General features: G+C 45.9%; 1 protein-coding gene across 1 annotated transcript in view; it reads right to left on the reverse strand.

Moving 5' to 3' along the window:
- Window positions 1-21320, reverse strand: part of DOK7 (docking protein 7) — a 50106-nt gene that overhangs the window by 2397 nt on the left and 26389 nt on the right. The window contains 4 exon segments of the mRNA XM_054172281.1: window positions 478-630; window positions 2015-2086; window positions 3163-3228; window positions 7814-7856. Coding sequence (XP_054028256.1) covers window positions 478-630; window positions 2015-2086; window positions 3163-3228; window positions 7814-7856 — 334 coding nt within the window.

Consider the following 21320-nt stretch of genomic DNA (forward strand, 5'->3'; position numbering starts at 1 on the left):
GCTTCCTTTCTGCAGCATTGTCACACACCCTCATGGAAAGCAAATAGAACACTGTGGTCTAGTCTGAAGTCTTTGCTGCATGGCTCCAGAATCAGTTCCTTCAGCAGCAAGCCCTGCACTCCTACACCCAGAGCCCTGTTTCTGAAGCCAAGACAAATGAAATGGAGCCCTAATACATGCCATGAAACCCTTGGCAGCACAAAGCAAATTCCTGTCTGTCAAACTGCAGACACAGGTGGAGTTTAGGAGGAGTGCACATCCAGTGCACCTGACAGAGGGACAAAACATCTCACAGAACCTCTTTACTTACCAATCTCATCCAAAGGAGTTGGCAACTCCAAGGAGCACCTCACAAACATATCAGAGTTCGACTCCTGTGCTAGCAGGAGGCCATGGGGAGATGAGAAGTTCAGGCTCCCCACACATTCTGCATGACTGCAGCCCTTGCTGTTTACATGGTGGTGCAGAATGGCTTACCTCTCACGCTCGTGCTGGGTTCCTGCAGCTCCAGCTCCATGTAGTGCAGCTGCTTTTTGGAGGTTGGGCTGACAGGAATATTCACATAGGTGGCTGTCTCGCTGTGGGGTCGATCTGCTGCAGGGACATCAGCTGAGTAACCTACCGCCCCTTCTAAGAGAAGCAACAATATCATCAGAGACACTCTAACCAGGCATCCACCTCACACACAGACACAGTGCCATCAAAATAAACCCTCAGCAGCAACAACTGCTTGCCAAACAGAACGCTCCTCACTCAGAGAGGGCATATGAGAAGACAGGTTTCTACAGAACAGCTCCCGAGAGACTGATCTAGAACAAGTCTTGTGAGGGGTGGCTGATGGACCTGGCTTTGTTAGCACCAAAACTAGCAAACTCCTTTACAGAGCTAAACAGGTGAAAGGTTTCAGAAAGCTGAATGTCACCCTTGAAGCAGACAAGCCAAGTGATTTTCCTGCGAACTAAAAACCCACGCAAGTGTTAACTTGTGGGATTTCGTGCAAGAACAGCAAAAGCAGCACACAGATCAAAGAATCCCCTAACAACAATCAAATATTCTTGCTGTAACTTGACTCCAAAGTTTAAAAAAAATAAAGAAGAAAAAAGAAGATTAAAAATAAAGTTGGGCAAAACTGGCATAGATGGAATGTCTTCTGCTGTTTAGTCTGAGCTGTCACAGAATCACCAAGGTTGGAAGAGACCTCAAAGATCATCAAGTCCAACCCATCACCACAGACCTCAGGACTAAACCATGGCTTAACAGAAACTCTGCTTTCTTTGTAAACATAGAGATATTGGGGGGGTTGGTTTTCCTTCAAATAAAAAAAAATCCCCTCAGACACTAAAACCTGGCTGGGATTTGAAAAGAAAGGCTGGTTTGTAAAGCACAAGGCAGTCAAAAAGCTCCTAATGAGAAAGCAGGGCACAGAGAGCGAGCTGTGGACTGAACTCTTCCAGCAGCCTGTTCTGGGTGGACAGGAAGAAGAACCTTACAGGTGGGGTCCAAAGGCCAGTGTTTGAGATCATTAGGGAGGGAAAATGAGGGAGAAAAGCAAACCAAAATGCCTGATTAAATCACTCTGAAAGAATGATGATTGCTGGAAGAGAAAAGGGGCAAAGGTAGGAAGGAAAAAAGATAAGAAATAACAGGAGCAGAGTGAAAGAGAAAATGCAGTGGCACTGAAATTAGGGGGAAAGAAATTAAAAGATACTAAAATTGGGGAGGGAAGGAGAAAGTGATACTTCACTATTTGATACATTTCATATTTAAGCCTTTGGTTCAGCAAGTGTTAGTTGTTCATATTTTCTACCCTCTGTAGGCATCATTCCCAGAAACATCTGATAACACAAAGTAAAACCCAGCACCATAACCGCAGCCCCAAGATACATGTGAGAGCATGCATAGCAAGCTGACTCCTCAACAAGAAACCTTCAGAAGAGATCACAACAGATAAAAAGGAGATGGAAATAGATGTTAGTGTCCTCTAATGCAGCTGGCTCCAAAGATCTTCACTCACCAAGTTCCTCAGAGCTAGTGGGAGTTCCAGGTTCTGCAGGAAGTGTTAGCATCTCACAGCCACCTTTAGGAGCTAGAATACAGGAATACCATTAATGGCTTTGGATTTAGGAATCTGTGCAGTGCAAACAATGCTTGGGATTTTCTGGGTCTGATTTGTAACTCCCTAAGCTGAAAACTCATGCTGAATAACCTCGGGAGGTGTCAGCAGCGCTCAGCTTTGGCTCCTCTGTAGCGGCAACGCCAGCATTCCCTAACGAGTGTGACACCAAGGAAACAAACACTAGGACATGTTTACAAGCACTGACAATGAAGGCAGGCCACTGAAGCCTAGAGTGTGTTTTGCTGCACCTGGATGAGGGAGCAAACCTGTCTTGAATGCATGAATCAGGGAGAAGTGTGTGGGTGATCTTTAGGAGCATCTGGAAGGCTCTTGTTAAAATTCCACCTCCAGCATGATGGATAACTCCTTGATTTCTGACACAGCTCTGCAGAAATGCTTAAGCTAGCCCTGCCAAAGAGAACTTTGTTTTCCAAGTGCAAAGCAGCCTCTTTGCAAGAAGTCAGGCTGCACATCACCAGGGCTTCCTGAGCACTACACTGGAAAAAAAACCGATACTCAGATTCTCTCATGATCTCAGATTCCAGCCCAGTTCAGATAAGGCAAACTAAAAAGCTCTGCCCACAGGAGGAATATATTTGGGTTAATTTGGAATGACAAACACTCATCATTTTATCTGCTGGTGTTTCTTTCTCCATCATCATGAAACAGCAGCTTTCAACCTGGGGGAGCTTCTTCCCCACCATGTCAGTGCTAGAGTCCTGGGTTTCTCACGGCCTGAGGTGGGATTGGTTTTTTGGTGGGTGCCTTTTGTTATTGTTAAAGTGCTGGCAGCATTTTGCTGCCATGAATAAGGTTGCTGCCTGTCCTCTGACACTTAGCAGCCACTGCTGCTTCTAAACTCATCCCATCTGCCAATGCCTCTCTAAAAAAAACCTCTGCAAAGCAAAAAATACCAAAGAAATACCTGAGTCCTACAGTAGGGAATTGAATCACACATTATCATTTCCTGCAGTTTGAATTAATTTGTCTTTTCAATTAATTTCATTTTACATGCACACACATACCTCAGAACCACTTGGACTTACCAGCTTGGAGACTGTGCCCTCTGTGCACTTTCAAAGACCCAGAAGCTGCCATGACAGAAGCACCACCTGATTTGAAAGGGAGATCATAGAATGGCTCAGGTTGGAAGGTGAGGAGAAAGTTCTTCACTGAGAGAGTCGTTCGCCATTGGAATGTGCTGCCCAGGGAGGTGGTGGAGTCACCATCCCTGGAGGTGTTCAAGAGGGGACTGGACATGGCACTTGGTGCCATGGTTTAGTAGTCATGAGGTGTTGGGTGACAAGGTTGGACCTGATGATCTTTGGGGTCTTTTCCAACCTTATTGATTCTATGAAGGGATCTCAGAGATCATCTACTCCAACCTCCCCACCATGGGCAGGGACACTTCTCAACTAGACTCAGCTGCTCAAGCCCTCACCCAGCCTGGCCTTCAACACCCCCAGGGAGGAGGCAGCCACAACCTCCCTGGGCAGCCTGTTCCAGAGTCTCACCACCCTTACACTGAAGAACTTCTTCCTAAGATCCAGTCTAAGATCCTGCTCTCCCTCTGCTTCAAACCATTCCCCCTTGTCCTGTCTCTAGACACCTTTATGATAAGTCTCTCTGCAGCCTTCCTGTAGGATGCCCTCAGGTATTGGAAGGCAGCTCTGAGGTCCCTCATGAGCTGGCCCAACAACCTGTGAAGCTGAGTCTTAAAACCACCCAGTGTAGGTGTACCTACTGCTTCCCTCACGAGATGATTCCAATGACTGACTGCTGTGACAGGGAAACATTTTCTTCTGGAGCCCAGATCAGGACTACAGGAAAGGCAGGGCTCAAGGGTTGTTGTGGCAGGAGCCTTCTGTCATTCCCAAACAGGGAACAGGAACCTCCCGGATTGACTCAGCCCAGAGTATGAAGCAGCAGCATTTGAATCATTCTCTAGCATATGGGTTAACCACTGCAACTTTTTTTTCCTCCTCCTGTCACGCCTCTGTAGCTCAGACAGTCACCAAGGGCAAGGCTTAGCCTGTAAATGCAGTGCATATTTTAATCAGCTTACTCCTTCTGAGCTCCTTTTGTTCTTTCCCCTACAGATTCATTTTGAGTGCACTTATAAAACAAAGCACAATCAAGAAGGAGCTTGCCATAGTATGGCAGGGCTTTATTGAGCACTTTCTCATTTCACTAATGCCCTTCTATGCCAGTGTTAAGCACTGTGAGGTAGGACATACTCATGGGGGAAATTGCTCAGCACATAGTCCTCTACTGGCTTAATAAAAATATCATGGGGTAGTTTGTCTCCCTGCATCTGAAGAAAATGTGTCCAGAGAAGGGCAATGAGGCTGGGGAGAGGCCTTGAGCATAAGCCCTACGAGGAGAGGCTGAGGGAGCTGGGGCTGCTTAGCCTGGAGAAGAGAAGGCTCAGGAGAGACCTTATTGTGGTCTACAACTAACTGAAGGGAGGTTGTAGCCAGGAGGGCATTGGTCTCTTCTCCCAGGCAACCAGCAATAGAACAAGAAGACGCAGTCTCAAGCTGTGCCAGGGGAAGTTTAGCCTGGAGGTGAGGAGAAAGTTCTTCCCAGAGAGAGTTGTTAGCCATTGGAATGTGCTGCCCAGGGAGGTGGTGGAGTCCCCGTCCCTGGAGATGTTCAAGAGGGGATTGGACGTGGCACTTGGTGCCATGATTTAGTAGTCATGAGGTGTTGGGTGACAGGTTGGACTTGATGATCTTTGAGGTCTCTTCCAACCTTATTGATTCTATGATGTAAGTGTTGACATTTCCTGACACCAAAAAATAATAATTAAAAATATTGTGAACTATAAAATTCTTTTCAACTAAGCAACAGCAACCAACACAGCATGGCCCAGCTTCTCCTGTCTCACTGCTCCCAATTCATTCCTTGAAAGCTTATTCCTAAGCTTGGAACAGAAGCATCAGGTTTGCAATACAAATTCTTCAAAAGCAGGAGGGGAAAAAAATAATAAATCAAAGCCTACTTTTGCATCAGAAAAGCTAAGCTGTCAGACAGCTGAGTTCATTTTCAGCACCCATCATCTGCTAGAGACTTCATTTCATTCTTTCTTTTTCTCTCCTGACCTCAATTCCCTGAGGACAATTTGAGAGGTGCAATGCTCACAACCAGCACTCAGCTGACACTCCAGCTGAATTCCAATCCACAGCTTTTTTTTTTATCCCCCTTCTTTAAATGTTTATTCCCCAAATTCATCCTCTCAGAACATCTCCCATGGTGTAGGTTTGGTGTTACAAGCGCACAGGCTGTCAGATAGCGAGCGTCTGCTGCACTGCTGATGAGTTTGTTCCTGTGGAATACTGAAAGAATGGAACTGCACTGCCAAGGCTCAAAGGAGAAAAGAGAGTTTCAAAGTCTGCTGCTTCCACAGGAGGATGAAAGAAAAGAATGCATCTACAGCAAGTAGGAAACCCTATGGGGCTGTAAACACCGGAGTTGGTCATGAAGATTTACAAGAGGACGTAAGGGTGGAGCACTGGAACAGGCTGCTCAGAGAGGTGGTGGAGTCTCCATCTTGGGAGTCCTTCAAAATCTACTTGGAACCTGCCTTGGCAGGGGGAGTGGACTCAATGATCTCCAGAGGTCCCTTCCCTACCATTCTGTGAGTCTGTAATGAGGCTGAAAGACATTTATTAACTTCTTTTCCTATTCAGCTGTTGATTTTTTGTGATACCAGAGCCACAGCACAAAAGAAGAGGGAGATCAGAGCTCCCACTAAAGATGTTTAATTTGACTGTTGAAATGGCTAAGGCTGGGTCTGGCTCTTGGGAGTGCCTGGACTGTCAGCTGTCCTGCAGGGAACAGACAAACCTTTCTGATACATGGTGCATAGAGCCTGCACGAAATGTCTTCTTCAGGGACTGCAGAAGGACTTCAGGTGACTCAGGTGCTACATTGGCCTAAAGCATTTACATTTATTCCCTGCAGTATTCAGTTCTTTGCCTAAATAATATTTTCCCAATGTACCAGACAGGAAAACCTCACCCACTCAAAGTTCTGCAGCCTTGCATCTTCCCTTTCTGTTGATCTAAAAACCTGTCCTGTGTTTCAACATTTCCAATTGGTTTAATGCTAGGTTATATCAAAACAGCCAACTCCACCTGCATGGGTAGCCTGGGATTAAGCTTTCAGCAGGTATCATCTGCATCCACAATTAATGTGCCACTGAAATTACTGCAGGAATAATATTGTGCCCACCACACACAGCTACAGACCCAAGGTCCCCTCTGTTTACACACACTTTAATCAGAAGCACTCTGGTTCCCTTGGGTTGATTAGAGGACTAGAAACCTGAGCAGCAGAAGGAAAGATAAAATTAGAGCTAATGATCCAATTTGGGCTTCTCCTTACACTTCTATAAATCAACAGCAATTCCACTGACTTGAGTGGAATAACTAGGAACAAGATCTGCTAAATGCTTCTGGATTTTCTCCTGCTAAGACAGACAAAGGAATAGAGTTACTGTAACCTTCTCCAGACAGCTCCTGACCTGAGGCATCTTCCTGGGTCTGTTCACACATGAATCACTCAGCTCTGCTTCTTCACCTGTTTGGCAGGGTTGAGAAGAGCAATAAAGAAACCCAAGCACAAGAGCTGTTCTACGCCTATTGGAAGCAACCTGAGGAATGTAATGGATCTGCTGAACTATCAAGGAAACACTTCAAGGAAGATTTAAGATTAAGACACTAAACAACCTCTTTGCACAGATCTCTCCAAAGACTAAGATGGAGCCAACACACAAACACAAATGCTTATGAAATGTCATATTTGAAGTAAGGACATTGGGAAGAGGGTGGTGAGGCACTGGCACAAGTTGTCCAGAGAAGCTGTGGAGGCTCCAAGCCCAGCAGTGTTCCAAGGCAGGTCAGATGAGCCTTTGAGCAACCTGGTGTGTAGGAGGTGTCCCTGTCCATGGCAGAGGGGTTGGAACTAGATGATCTCTAAGGACCCTTCCAACCCAAACCTTTCTATGATAAAATGATGAAACAAACAAAAGGTGCCAGAACACTCTGACTAAATTATCTTCTCCAGGCTGAGCACCCCCAGCTCCCTCAGCCTATCCTCATAGCAGAGGTGCTCTAGCTGACCAAAACACTCTACTGATAGGCAGATCTGCCATGCAAAGACAGTCAGCCTGTCACTTGGCCTAAATAATCTCCCCAGGCTGCACATTCTGCTTCCTGCCTTTACTGAATTTGTTGCCCAACAGCAGTTCCATTAACATGAGGGAAGTATCTCCATATTCACATCTGGGAAGGATCCATTCCTGTGTTTCCCCTGAGTGTTAAAATACTTAAACTGGACACTTTCTTGATGCTCTTCAACTATGTAAGTAGAAAAAGCACAGGACTTTGAACATCTTTAGATTACAAAAGGAAGGGAAAATAATACACTCATGTTTGGAACCAAAGACACTTCAGGTTGCAAAATGTCTTTAGATTACAAAAGGAAGGAAAAAATCATACATTCATGTTTAGAACCAAAGACACTTCAGGCTGCAAAATGTATTTCCTAACTGTCATAACTGCAGCAGAAAACTCAGCCACAAACAGGACACCTCTCAACATAGTCCTCTAGTTCTGCTTCCAAAAATGCCTCATCACAATTGGATGCTTTAACATCAGTTATCTGTTTTGTTAAAGAAGAAATGACTCATACCTGGCACAGCTGGTAAGGCTCCAGACTGTAATATTGCTGTTCCCTAAAGAAAAGAGAGAGAAAAAAAAAAATCAGGATTAAAAAAAATCATTGCAAGAATGAGAAACTTCACAAAGCAATGGGAGAACAGCAGAAACCACTTCAGCATCACCAAAGCTTTACAAGTGGTTTTGAAATCCAGACCAGACACAAAGGCGCTCAGGCCTAGAGGTGTTCAAAGCAAAACCTTTGTGTCCCTCAGTGAAGGTTACCCAGCCTGGCTTTGGATGCTGTGCAGCAGCCAGAGCAGGCACAGTGAAGCTGAGCATTACAGAATCAGTCCTGAATTAAACAGCAGAGAGCAAGAAAAATTGATAGTGGGAGGAAGACACCAAATTGGAGTAACAGAATGAACAGCCCCAGTCAGGCATGGAGTACCAGTGCCCACTCACACTTCAGAGCATGTGTGTTCCAAAGCATGCTTGCAGGCCAGGTGTCTCCCCAGCTATACTATTCAGGTGATTCAAAACTGATCTAGAGGACACCGCTGGCACTTCCATCTCCAGGTGCTTCTGCATAGCAGCATCAAGGTACGCTGTGAAGTCAGTCAGGTCTGTGTTACTGACCACAAGTGGGACAGAGAGAGCTTCTTTGTTTGTTTATGCAACCTTGGTGAGAAGAATTCATCCTCATGATCCATTCTTTTTGGTAAATGAAGGTATCTCCTGGACTTTGAAGCGAAAAACCACACCATACCTACTGGAGCTGAGGAACAACACTGCTTAATCCCAAACCATTTTATATTGACAAATGACCTACACACACAGACTTGGGACCTGGATCAGCTCTCCATTTCCTTGGCTTTCTCACCAAGTGCTGGCTCATCTCATCACATTACTCACAAAGAGAAACTACTTGTCTTCCCAATGTGGATTCTTCTCCCTGTGCCACAGGAGCCGAGTGCTGAAGCATGAGCCGCATGGCTGTCAGCTCAGCCGGCCTCCCCACTACAACACCCACAGTAAGCAGATATGTACCACTTGGATGTCACACAGCATGAACTACATGTCCAGGGCTATTTTAACTTGGGCAGTGATCTGGCTGCTGTCAGATGACATTCATTTTTGATATTCTGCTTCTTGGGTAGGGTTCAATGATAGATGTGAGGAGAACCCACTACTTTTGCCACGCTGTAGCATTATTCGTAGGATGAGCTCTGTTGCTGTAAACAGAACCTAAGCCTTGGCACTGATTTCTGGGTGTGCAAATAACCATCACAGTGCATGATCCTTTTCACAATCAAAATGGGATCCTGTTTTCTTTCCCCTCTGTGTAAATTTGGGATATCTCTGAATTTATCTCCTTTTCTTTGTTTTTTAAGTTTCATTTTCATAGAATCTTAGAATGGCTCAGGTTGGAAGGGACATCAGGGATCATCTACACCACCATGGGCAGGGACACCTCTCAACTAGACTTGGCTGCTCAAGGCCCCATATAACCTGGCCTTCAACACTCCCAGGGACGAGGCAGCCACAGCCCCCGTGGGCAACCTGTTCCAGAGTCTCACCACCCTTGCACTGAAGAACTTCTTCCTCAGATCCAGCCTAACCCTGCTCTCCCTCAGCTTCAAACCATTCCCACTTGTCCTGTCTCCAGATACCCTTATGAAAAGTCCCTCTGCAGCCTTCCTGCAGGACCCTGTCAGGAACTGGAAGTCAACTCTAAGGTCCCCTCAGAGTCTTCTCTTCTCCAGGCTGAACACCCCCAGCTCCCTCAGCCTGTCCTCATAGCAGAGGTGCTCCAGCCCTTGGATCACCTTTGTGGCCCAGGTTTTATGCACTTCAAATGCTATGAAAGCCAGGATTTACCAGATCAGTTCTCATTTAAAAAAAAAGATTACCAGGCACAAATATTGTCCCACATAGAGAGCATTATTCCTACCTTGCTCTAGATACTCAAATCACTTTCCATGGATTACATCCCCAGTCCTGCTCCACTGCTGCTAATGGGAGTTTTAGGCTTTGGTCACAAGATCAGCCCCCAAAGTCCACATATTCCAGTGCAAATTCCATAGCAAGGAGCAAAGTTCCTGTACTGCATCATTTCCTATTCTTGGAAGATGTTTTGCAAGATTCATAGTGATGAAAGGCATCACAATTGCTTTGGAAACTCATCTCCATGGTGTAAAAGGGAGTGAGGAGATTGCAAGTCAGAAGGACAGAAAAGAAAGAAGGAAATCACTGTCTTAAGAAGAATCCCTCCCATTCCTGGCTCCAAGGGCAGGAACTGATAGACTGCATTCCATGCAGCCATCTATTTTCAAAGAACCAAAGCATTTTTGTGTCATATTTTTCCTCCTAAAAAGGAGGAAACCACACTTCCAAGAAAGAGGAGATCAGCTTCTGCAGATTGTAATGCTGAGCTGGGGCTCCATCATCACTGGCAAGAGGAATGAAATGCCATTTGCCTGATAACTGTCAACATTTCAGACACACCTCATCAGTCACTGCTTATGCAATTCCCTTTGTGTATCTTTAGAAATGAAGCTTTTCTTTCAGCTCATCTCTGTTTGGCAGCTTTTTATAGCTTCATTATTCTGAAGCTAGTAAGATTTAGACTTCTCAGCACAGGAAAGACGTGGACCTGGTGGAGTAGGTCCAGAGGTGCACAAAAATGATCCAAGGGCTGGAGCACAGGAGAATGAGGCCAGGCTGAGAGAGTTGGGGTTGTTCACCCCGGAGAAGAGAAGGCTCCAAGAAGACCTTATTGTGGCCTTTCAGTTCTTAAGAGAGGCTGATGATAAAGATGAAGACAGTATTTTTAGCAGGGCCTGTTGCAATAGGACAAGAGGGAAAGGATTTGAAAATATGAGAGGGAGATTTAGACTAGATAAAAAAGAAAGAAAGAAAGGAAGGAATTATCTATGATGAGAGATGAAACACTGGAACAAGTTGCCCAGACAGGTAGCAAGTGCCTTATCCCTGTACCCATTCCAGGTCAGGCTGTAAAGGGCTCTGAGCAACCTGCTGTTGTTAAAGATGTTCCTGCTGACTGCAGGGGAGTGCTCTAGCTGATCTTTAAAGGTCCCTTCCAACCCAACCCATTCTGTGATGCTAGGATTTGTAGTTGTCATTGCTTTAGTCTCAGCACATGTATGAAGTTTTGCCCAATTTGGGCCTTCAGACTGGAAGCAGAAAGGCTCAATAAAAAAAAATAAATGAGAGTGCCCAAGGCCTCAAGCACAAGCCCTACAAGGAGAGGCTGAGAGAGCTGGGATTGTTTAGCCTGGAGAGGAGAAGGCTCAGGGGAGACCTTATTGCTCTCTACAACTACCTGAAAGGAGGTTGTAGCCAGGAGGGGGTTGGTCTCTTCTCCCAGGCAATCAGCACCAGAACAAGAGGCTGTGCCAGGGGAAGTTGAGGCTGGAGGTGAGGAGAAAGTTCTTCCCAGAGAGAGTTGTTAGCCATTGGAATGTGCTGCCCAGGGAGGTGGTGGGAGTCCCCATCCCTGGAGGTGTTCAAGAGGGGATTGGACGTGGCACTTGGTGCCATGGTTTAGTTAATCATCAGGTGTTGGGTGACAGGTTAGACTTGATGATCTTTGAGGTCTTTTCCAACCTTATTGGACTCCATGATTCTTCCTACAAAAGAAGAATTCATGCTCAACAGTAGCAGAAGCAACTACCTGCACTCAGAAACAGTGGCAACAGTGGTCAGCCACCTCATCTTCAGAGAGTATCATGGAATGACAGAATGGTAGAGGTTGGAAGGGACATCTGGAGATTGAGTCCAACTCCCCTGCTAAAGCAGCATCACCTAGAGCAGATCACAGGAACTTAACCATATGGGTTTTGAAAGTCTCCAGAGAAGGAGACTCCACAATCTCTCTGGGCTTGATCTAGGTTTTATTCTCCTCTCTCTTCCTATAAAGGTGCTCTGCACTATATCAAGGCCACAAAAAACCCCATCAAAATCAGGGCTCAGAATCCAGAGGATGGTCCCTGGAAAGCAGGCACTGTGAAGCAGACTTCTCTAACAAGTAAAACACTCTCAAGTTTGCTCAGCATCACAAGAATGGAAAAAGTGCCAGCTGCTTTCACAAAATGGGAAAGTCTTGAGCCTGTCCAAAGTTCTACAAAGCTCAGGTACTTCAGCATGAAACTGACACCTATGGGACCTTCCTGATGAGTTAAAGACTTGCAGCAAATCACCAGCTAAGTTTAGAGTTGGAATGCTTCGGCTGCCACAGGGGTGTGATGGGTTAATGCCCATCCTGGAAGCAGCGGGGGAGGGCTTGTGAGGGCATCGCCCTCTCTGCAAGGGGTTTTTCCCCTAGGAAACTAAATTAATCTGTTCCACTCCCCCTCCCTGCCCAGCAAGGCTATAAAAAGGAGGACACTGCAGCCATTAGCTCTCTGGGCCCTGCCTTTGCTTGGATGAGGACTGCTGGTGGCTCCCTGCTTCTCTGCCACATGGTCAGGCCTGATCCTTCTCCCTGCTACCTCCACACCTCTTCAAAGAGACTGGGTTTGTATTCTTATTTTTTAATCCCATCCATCCCTGTTCCTTACCCTTTTGTGAACCCTACCTGTTACTGTTACATAGATATGTATTGTTTAAAGAAAATTCTTTACCTCTCTACTTCCATGCTGACTCCAAATTATTTCTTGGTGGATTTGCTCCTTCCCTTTCTTTTTCCTCTCTATTGGAAAAAAGGAGGGGGGGAGTGAGGAAGGGATTCTCAACCTTGCCCCCATCTGAGCTCTTAAGTCCCAGTTAAGGCTCAAACCACCACAATGGGAAAAAGAAAGAGAAAAAAAAAAAAAAAGAAAGAAAGAAGAAAAAGAGGTTCCCAGGAAAGGTCACTAAATACAGACACATGGAGCAACCTTTAAAGGTCACCTGCTCTGATGGGCTGCTTTTTAATGCTCAGCAGTTGCTCAGGCTCTGAACAAAAGACAGAAAATGATTGAACTCTACAATCCTTAATAACAGCTCCAAATGAAACAGAAACTCCTGCCCATGGCATGCTTCAGGTGCAGGGCTCCAATTTCACAGCCACAAAGTTCTGATTACTCAGCTTCATCTGTCGTGAGCCAACTGCTGGCTTACAGAGAGGCTGCTGAAGTCAGCTCAGGAGCATCTCGGTTTGCTCGGCCAAGCCCAAACATCAGCTAGCTTCTGAAGCATGAAGCTGGGGACTTCAATGGCACTGCCTCCTAAAACCTGTGGGATAGCCACAGCTCAAGCTCATCTCCAAGCTACAGGTGTTGGTCAAAGAACACGAGGAGGAAGAAACAGGCTGGTTAGCAACATTACAGCCCCTTTTCTGAGCCTGGTTCAGCTGGGCTCCTGATGGCAAGAAACCACCTCTCCTGAGGCACAAACAGAAACTCCAGCTGAAGTACTTCAGCAGAAGAGTTCAAACACACATTTCTCCATGACTGGTGAGGGGTCAGCAGCACACTCACAGCACTGCTTTAACCATTCACATTTTCACAGCTGAACACAAGTGCTGGAGGTGTTCAAGGCCAGGTTGGGTGAGGCCTTGAGCAACCTGGTCTAGAGGAAGGTGTCCCTGCCCATGGCAGGGGAGTTAGAACTGGATGATCTTTAAGGTCCCTTCCAACCTAAACCATTCCATGAATCTAAGAATCTATTCATCATGCAGCTGAACAACAGTGCAAGCAGCAGCTTTAGCCATGCAAAAAGATGTGTTTCTCTTTCACAGCTGCTAAGGCCTTTAAGGACAGATAGCTGCTTATGAAGAATAAAAATCAGCATCAGCTATAAGAGGTTCCAGATTTCTGTGCCTAGGGTAAAAGAGGAACATTGCAGGCATCTGTGCCTGCTGCTGTGTTTCAACAGGAAAAGAAGATTGCATTAAACATTTCTGAAAAGCAGAGAGAAAACAGCTTTCCTATTTACACCCAAAAAATCTTCTCCTTTTTCTTTTCCCCCTTTCTTTTTTCACCCCTTTTTTTCTTTCTTTTTTTCCCCTCCTTTTTTCTCCCCTTTTTTTCCTTTTTCTCTTTTTTATTTTCTTTTCTTCCCCCTTTTTTCCTTTCTTCCCCACCCCCCTTTTCTCCTGTTTGTTGTTGCTGTTTGGGGGTGGGGAGCTTTTGGTTGTGGGTTTTTTAATTAGACTGGCACTCCCAAGTCCTCATCCAGTGGGATGGAAACAAAGTAATGGAGGCAAAGCCAGAGAGGTTTCAATTCCATGCATTTTGCTTTAGCTTCTAAATATTCCTGTTTCCAACAGGGGGTAGTGTTACACTACTACAAACACAGCTGATATTTCCAGTACACTCAGTTTCCCCACACTTGCTGTCTCAGCTTCCTTACACAACAGCTCTGTTAATTTCCACTCATTCTGCACCAAGTGAAAACCAGAAACAGTGAAAATAAAGCTCAGATGGGAGCCAAACTGGTCTGAGGAACAGCAGCCTTGACTCTGCTGTGCAGATGACAAGCAGTGCAGTGTCCTCATCTCAGCCTTCTTGCTCATCATTGTAGAAGACACAGGAGAGGCAAGGTGCACATAGACTGGATGGCAACGGCTCAAATGCTCCATTTCTTTTGTGATTTCAAGATGAGCTCCAATGTGTCTGAGATATTTTACCCTTTTCAATCAAAAATAGCTCTTATGCCACTGTATTGAGAGGTATCCTGACTTGGAATCAGTGAATTTTTCCAGTTGGAAGAGACCTCTAAGATCATCAACTCCAGCCATTGACCCAACACCACTATGGCCATTAAAATATATCCCACAGTGCCATGTCAATAAGTTGCTTGAACACCTCCAGGAAGGGTGACTCCACCGCCTCCCTGGGCAGCTGGTTCCAATCCCTGACCACTCTTGCAGAACAGAAATTTTTCCTAATCTCCAATCTCACTCTCCCCTGGCACAATTTCAGGCCATTTCCTCTCCTCCTATTACCTGATGAAGAGACCAACCTCCACCTCACTCCAACCTTCTTTCAGGGAGCTGTAGAGAGCAATGAGGTCTGCCCTCAGCTGCTTCTCCACACTAAACAACCCCAGTTTCCTCAGCTCCTCCTCACCAGCCCTGTTCTCCAGACCCTTCACCAGCTTTGTTGCCCTTCTCTGGACATCCTCCAGCACCAAAATGTCCATCTTAGAGTGAGGCGCACAACACTGAACCCAATATTCAAGGTCTGGCCTCACCAGTGTCAAGTCCAGGCACAGACTTAGACAACCATTCTTGTCAAAGAGTTTCTGATTAAGAGACAATCCCACCAACCATCAAAGTTGCATGAATTGTCCCTCTTACTCAAGTTTCCTGTTTGTAACAAGATTTAAAATCCGGGTCATGGAATGGAATGGAATAGAATGGAATGGAATGGAATAAACCATGTTGGAAGACATTGGAGATCATCAAGTCCAACCTATCATCCAACACCATCTAATCAACTAAACCATGGCACCAAGAACCCCATCCAGTCTCTTTTTAAACACCTCCAGGGATGGTGATTCCACCACCTGCCTGGGCAGCACATTCCAATAGCCAATCACTCTTTCTATGAAGAACTTCTTCCTAACATCCAGCCTAAACCTCCCCTGGCACAGCTTGAGATGTAGAAAAGGGATACACTTTTTTTTTGGCAAATAAAGAAGCACTCTACAGCTGTAGTGACAAACAGTAGGTAGAGAAGGGCTCAAATGTGAAAGTAGTTCAAAAGTTGGCCAAGTGAAATCTCAGATGTTAGAAGCAAATGAAACCTACCTCTAGAGACTCTTAGAAATGGAGAAAATTTATGGCTAAGATGTAATTACCAGTTGGAAACACTCACCTAGGGACTGCCCTAAGAAAAGCCTTTTCTTTCTTCTGCTTCCCCCAAAGAGAGTTGTTCCACAGCGTGAGCTTAGCTCATGCTTGCACTAAAAATACACTTGGGCCTGGTTTGCAGCAGATGGAGCTATGCCAATTTACATTAGACCAGTTATTTGATTCCTTCCTTCCAGCCCATTCCACATAAAGACACGAAGAAAAGAATCCTTGTTATAACCTGTGCATCCTGCTCCACACAGAGAGAATGAGAGTGAGCTTGTGAGCCTATGAAGAACTGAAACAAAAAAATAAGCCTTGCAATATGGGCTCCACATTCATTTTTCTTATCAGCTGACACTTACAGCTAAGGTTAGTCAGATTCTGTCAGGGAAAAAAAAATAAGATGATGAGCAATGATCATCATTAGAAAGAAATGGATGAAACTAGAAGGTCAAAGGCGGGGGGCAACAAGGGGAAGGGGGAGAGAGAGAGGGAGAGAAGGGGAACAAGGGGGGAGGGAGAGAGAGAGGGAGAGAAGGACGACAAGGGGGGAGGGAGAGAGAGAGGGAGAGAAGGGCGACAAGGGGGGAGGGAGAGAGAAGGGCGACAAGGGGGGAGGGAGAGAGAGAGAAGGGCGACAAGGGGGGAGGGAGAGAGAGAGAAGGGCGACAAGGGGGGAGGGAGAGAGAGAGAAGGGCGACAAGGGGGGAGGGAGAGAGAGAGAGAAGGGCGACAAGGGGGGAGGGAGAGAGAGAGAGAAGGGCGACAAGGGGGGAGGGAGAGAGAGAGAGAAGGGCGACAAGGGGGGAGGGAGAGAGGGAGAAGGGAGAAGGGGAACAAGGGGGGAGGGAGAGAGGGAGAGAAGGGGAACAAGGGGGGGAGGGAGAGAGAGAGAGGGAGAGAAGGGGAACAAGGAGGGGTGAGAGAGAGAGAGGGAGAGAAGGGGAACAAGGAGGGGTGAGAGAGATAGAGGGAGAGAAGGGGAACAAGGGGGGAGGGAGAGAGAAGGGCAAAAAAGGAGAAAGCTCAAAATAGTAAAATTTAAGTAAGTGTTTTCCTTTATCCCCAGCACATCACTGAAATTATGGTTTGTCAAAGGTAATGAAACTATAATTAAGCTGCAGATCTTCAAAGGCTACAGATGGTTAACTATGCATGGGGCTGCTCCCAAGCTTCTCCCATTCTGGTGAGCACTGCTATAGATCATCAGGCAGAATTCCTTCTGTAGCTTTGCAAAGCCTGCCATAGGAGCTGTCTCCACAGAACCTGTGCTCTGCTTGACTTTGTGTCTCAAGGAATGACATGAACTGGCAAACTTCACCTGGAAATGTTTCCCTCATGCTGCAGAGGACTCCAGTATACAGTTACCAGCCCCACTTAGCACTTCTCTGTCCTTGTAATAAACCAGAGCTGGAAAAGGTTTAGATTTCCTTAATATTTTCCAGGCTCAGATTTCTTGTACATTCAAAATTGCTTCCAATCAGCATTGAATTAGCAAAGGATACCACAGAATCCAGACTACTGCAGAGGATGTGGCTAGGGGAGAGGGAACACTGCCAGGGTTCATGTCCCACTGATTCCCAGCTGTTGAAACAGTCATTTCAGTTGACTGACAGCTGGCTGCTGCAGTTTAGACTGTGAATAGCCCAATCCTCATGTGACAAGACTTAAGAGTACAAAGTCAACTTTAAAGCCCCTTTTCCATCTACCCTTTGGAATGGTGTGGGACTGAACTGCTTCACAGACAGTCTTGAGGACTGCTTTCTTTCATCTACCCTGCTTTAGGGCAAGAAAATATGGAAATACATAAAAGGTAACACCAAGGAAGACATACAAGCAGAGCCTCCACTCAGCAAAAGCACTTCACTGCAGCCTAGAATTTGCATGCAAGCCCCTGGCATTCACTCACCCCAGCCTGGCTGTCATTTATCACATGGATCACACTACCAGCGATTTGTTTTGATCTTAACATCCCCATCCCACCCGAGGAAGCTCAGCCTAAATTTTTTAATGCACACCAAAAAAGTGCTGTCACAGAGAGACTGATGCATCAAATTCCACCAGTGCTGAAGCTAGGGAGATAGGGGGGAAAAAAAACAGCACCACAACAGCTCCACAAAACATTTTCCTTACACTTCTATCCTCCTCCCATGGGTTGCACTACTCCCTGAAGCAAGTTAAGAGTTTTTCAAGAGATCCTTCAAGATTCAATATGTTCTTACATGGGCAAGGATGGCCAAAATGCAAGGAAGTCCTCTCCTCCACAATGTCATTTAGGAATGGAACAGAAAGGACTATGTGCAACTGCTAAGCAATGGGGTGAAAAGCAGGTTTGACACTAGAAAAAAACATATTTGCTCAATTCATAGAATCCTAGAATAGCTCAGGTTGGAAGGGGCCTCAAAGATCATCTGCTCCAACCTTCCAGCCACAGGCAGGGACACCTCTCAACTAGACTTAGCTGGAGTCAACCTGGCCTTCAACACTCCCAGGGAGGAGGCAGCCACAACCTCCCTGAGTAGCCTGTTCCTGAGTCTCACCACCCTTGTACTGAAGAGCTTCTACCTAAGATGCAGTCTAACCCTGCTCTCCCTCAGCTTCAAACCATTCCCCCTTGTCCCTCTGCAGGATCCTCTCAGGCACTGGAAGGCAGCTCTGAGGTCTCCCTGGAGTCTTCTCTTCTCCGGGCTGAACAGCCCCAGCTCCCTCAGCCTGTCCTCATAGCAGAGGTGCTCCAGCCCTCAGATCATCTTTGTGGCCCTCCTCTGCACTCGCTCCAACAGTTTGTGTCCTCCTTATGCTGGGAACACCAGAACTGGAACCAAGGAAACACAGCTGGAAGTATCTACTTACTTAAGATGGGACAATTGACTAGCTGAAATACTTAACTGCAGATCCTCAGACAGCTTGAACTCTTCCAGAAGTTCCCTGCAGTCCTCTGCTCTCACAACTCTTACTGGGGAAGAGCTCAGAGTTTTACCTACTCCCTATTTAGGCAAAATGGCTTTTGACCTAGAAAACAAAAATAAAAATTAAAGGGAAAAAAAAAAATCCTTGCATCCTAAAAAAAAAAAAAAAATAAAGAGTGCAAAGTTTGATTTGATGCCATAGGCTCCTCCATAAGGATTTAGTATCACAGTATCAGTCAGGGTTGGAAGGGACCACAAGGATCATCTGGTTCCAACCCCCCCGCCACAGGCAGGGACACCCCACACTAGATCAGACTGGCCACAGCCTCATCCAGCCTGGGCTTAAACACCTCCAGGGACGGTGCCCCAACCACCTCCCTGGACAACCCATTCCAGGGCTTCACCACACTCATGGTAAAGAACTTCTTCCTCACATCCAGGAGAAAAGAACACATGAAGACATCACACAATTATGCTTTTTTTCTTTTCTTCCTCTCTGCTTACAACTTGGCTCAAACTTCAGTCAGTTCCTCAAGCATGTTCCTCATCACTTGCTCCTTTCCAAATGCTAAAGAATTGCTCCAGCCTCAGGCTAACCCCCTGCTTAACAAAGAAATTATTTTCAACCACCATGTCCTCAGCTGCTGCCTTTCTGAATCCAAAGAGTGGAAAGGTTCCTCCATCTGTAACTCCTTTCCAGGAACTCTGCGCTTCTTGAAAGCCACCATTCCTCAAGCTCAGTTTCGCACCAAACAAAGGCTGCTGAAATCATGCATTCAGTGCCACTGCTCTGTGATCTCTCATGAAACAGAAACTGGCTTTGAGTTATTTGTTGAAGTTATAGACTTGCCAGCACTTAAGGAAAAAAGAAGGGGGAGGGGGGGAGTAATAAATTGTAGAGCAGCTGCTCCATCCTGGCAGGTTGATTCCATCCTGGCAGGTTGATTTTCTTCTTTAGTGACTCTTATTAATGAGTTCCTTTTTCTGTGCACGGTTCACTTCAAAGCCAAAAAGTTTTCTGTCTCTCTCACTGCAGCCTGGAAAACATCACACACAACATAATCCTTAGCACGTGGATAGAGCTGTCCATGTCCAAAGTCATGGAGAAACTATCCCATCAGTCCTGACAGTAGCAAACAAGGGAAATATTACACAGCTAGATAGGCTGAGGGAAGCTGGTCAGAGCCACAACAGTGAAACCAAGCACAAAATTCCTGGATCAGTCCAAACCTCAAGCTTCATACCTCTCTTGCACACCCTAGAATTCTCCTCCTACTTAAAGTGAGGCAGTGTCCAAAACACCATCATCTGCAACACGCCATCACAAATTCCTGCCAGGAGTCTGCAGCAGACAACTCAATTTACAGCACAGTGAATCCCACAGTAAATCAGGCAGAGCAAGGACACAACAAAGCTTAGGATGGATTCTTTCTTTCCTGGGGTCCAAAGCAACCAACCCCACTCTCCTATGGGACAGGGATTGAACTCAATCTCTCTTCAATAGCAAAGATCCTTCTTACTTCTTTTAACTCACACACAGCCCAACTCTCCTATGGAGCAGATGTTTAATGATGTTGATTTCACTGGCCCTACTTTTCAGAACATCAGAAGAAAGCCTGAGTCTGCAACAAGGCCTCTGCTGACCTCTTGGCAGGTCACTGCAATTGCATGGGAGATAATCTGGCAGTCCCATCTACTATGTGGACTTCTAAAGAACTGCCTTTTTTTCCACCTCTGGACAAGTTCCTTAGCACTTCAGCAGCGGCACTCAGAACTGTGTCTAACAAAGCAGTACAGACAATCACAAGGCAACTCTAAGAGTCCATCCTGCAAACAGTTTGGCAGGCATCTCTGCACCAGAATGGCTCACCCACATCTTCTAACTCTTCTGCCTATGGGAAGCATTCATTCTGTTCTGAGCATAGAAATATTCTTTGGTGATTCATTCCTCAAGTTCAGTTTCAGTGCATTTTGTTGTGGAGCAGGTAATAAACAATCTCCTGCTCCGCGGGTTTGCTGCCACACTTGCCCTTTTCTTGCCAACAAATGCCAAAACCACATCACCCACGTGAAGATGTTGTCAAAGAATTAAACTTTACTAAGCCAGGATTAGAAGGGGGGAAAATGTTTTCTCCTTATGGACAAAGTAATGGAATTTGGCATAAGGTTGCACGGTTAGAATAGATTAGAATAGAATTAACCAGGTTGGAAGAGACCTTTGAGATCATCGAGTCCAACCTATAATCCAACACTATCTAATCAACTAAACCATGGCACAAAGCACCCCATCCAGTCTCTTCCTAAACACCTCTAGTGATGGTGACTCACCACTTCCCTGGGCAGCCCATTCCCATGGCCAATCTCTCTTTCTATGAAGAACTTCTTCCTAACATCCAGCCTAAACCTCCCCTGGCACAGCTTGAGACTGTAGCCTCCTCTTCTGGTGCCAGTTGCCTGGGAGAAGACTTCTGTTACAAAGAGCCTACATCACAACCTCAGCACAACTGATACCTAAGGATTTTATCCTTGGGACATCAGACTTCACTGAGTTAGAGAATGGTTGGACTGAATGATCTTGAAAGTCTTTTCCCACTGAAAAGATTCAAAGACAAAGTATGTCCACAGAGATCTCGAAGCAAGGAGTATATTGGGCATCTTGAATTCCAAAACCTAATACCACTCATGTGCCTTGTCATGGGTTGTGGTCAAGTTTAGGACCAGTTTGGGCAGTTTTGTTGGAACACATTTCATCCCTCCAATCTGCATAATTCCAGTTTTAAGTGGTTCTGTAAAAATGAGTTGGTAGGAGAGGTTGCACCCTGCTGAGC

Source organism: Dryobates pubescens, chromosome 23, assembly GCF_014839835.1.
Source record: "Dryobates pubescens isolate bDryPub1 chromosome 23, bDryPub1.pri, whole genome shotgun sequence".
NCBI lineage: Eukaryota > Metazoa > Chordata > Aves > Piciformes > Picidae > Dryobates > Dryobates pubescens.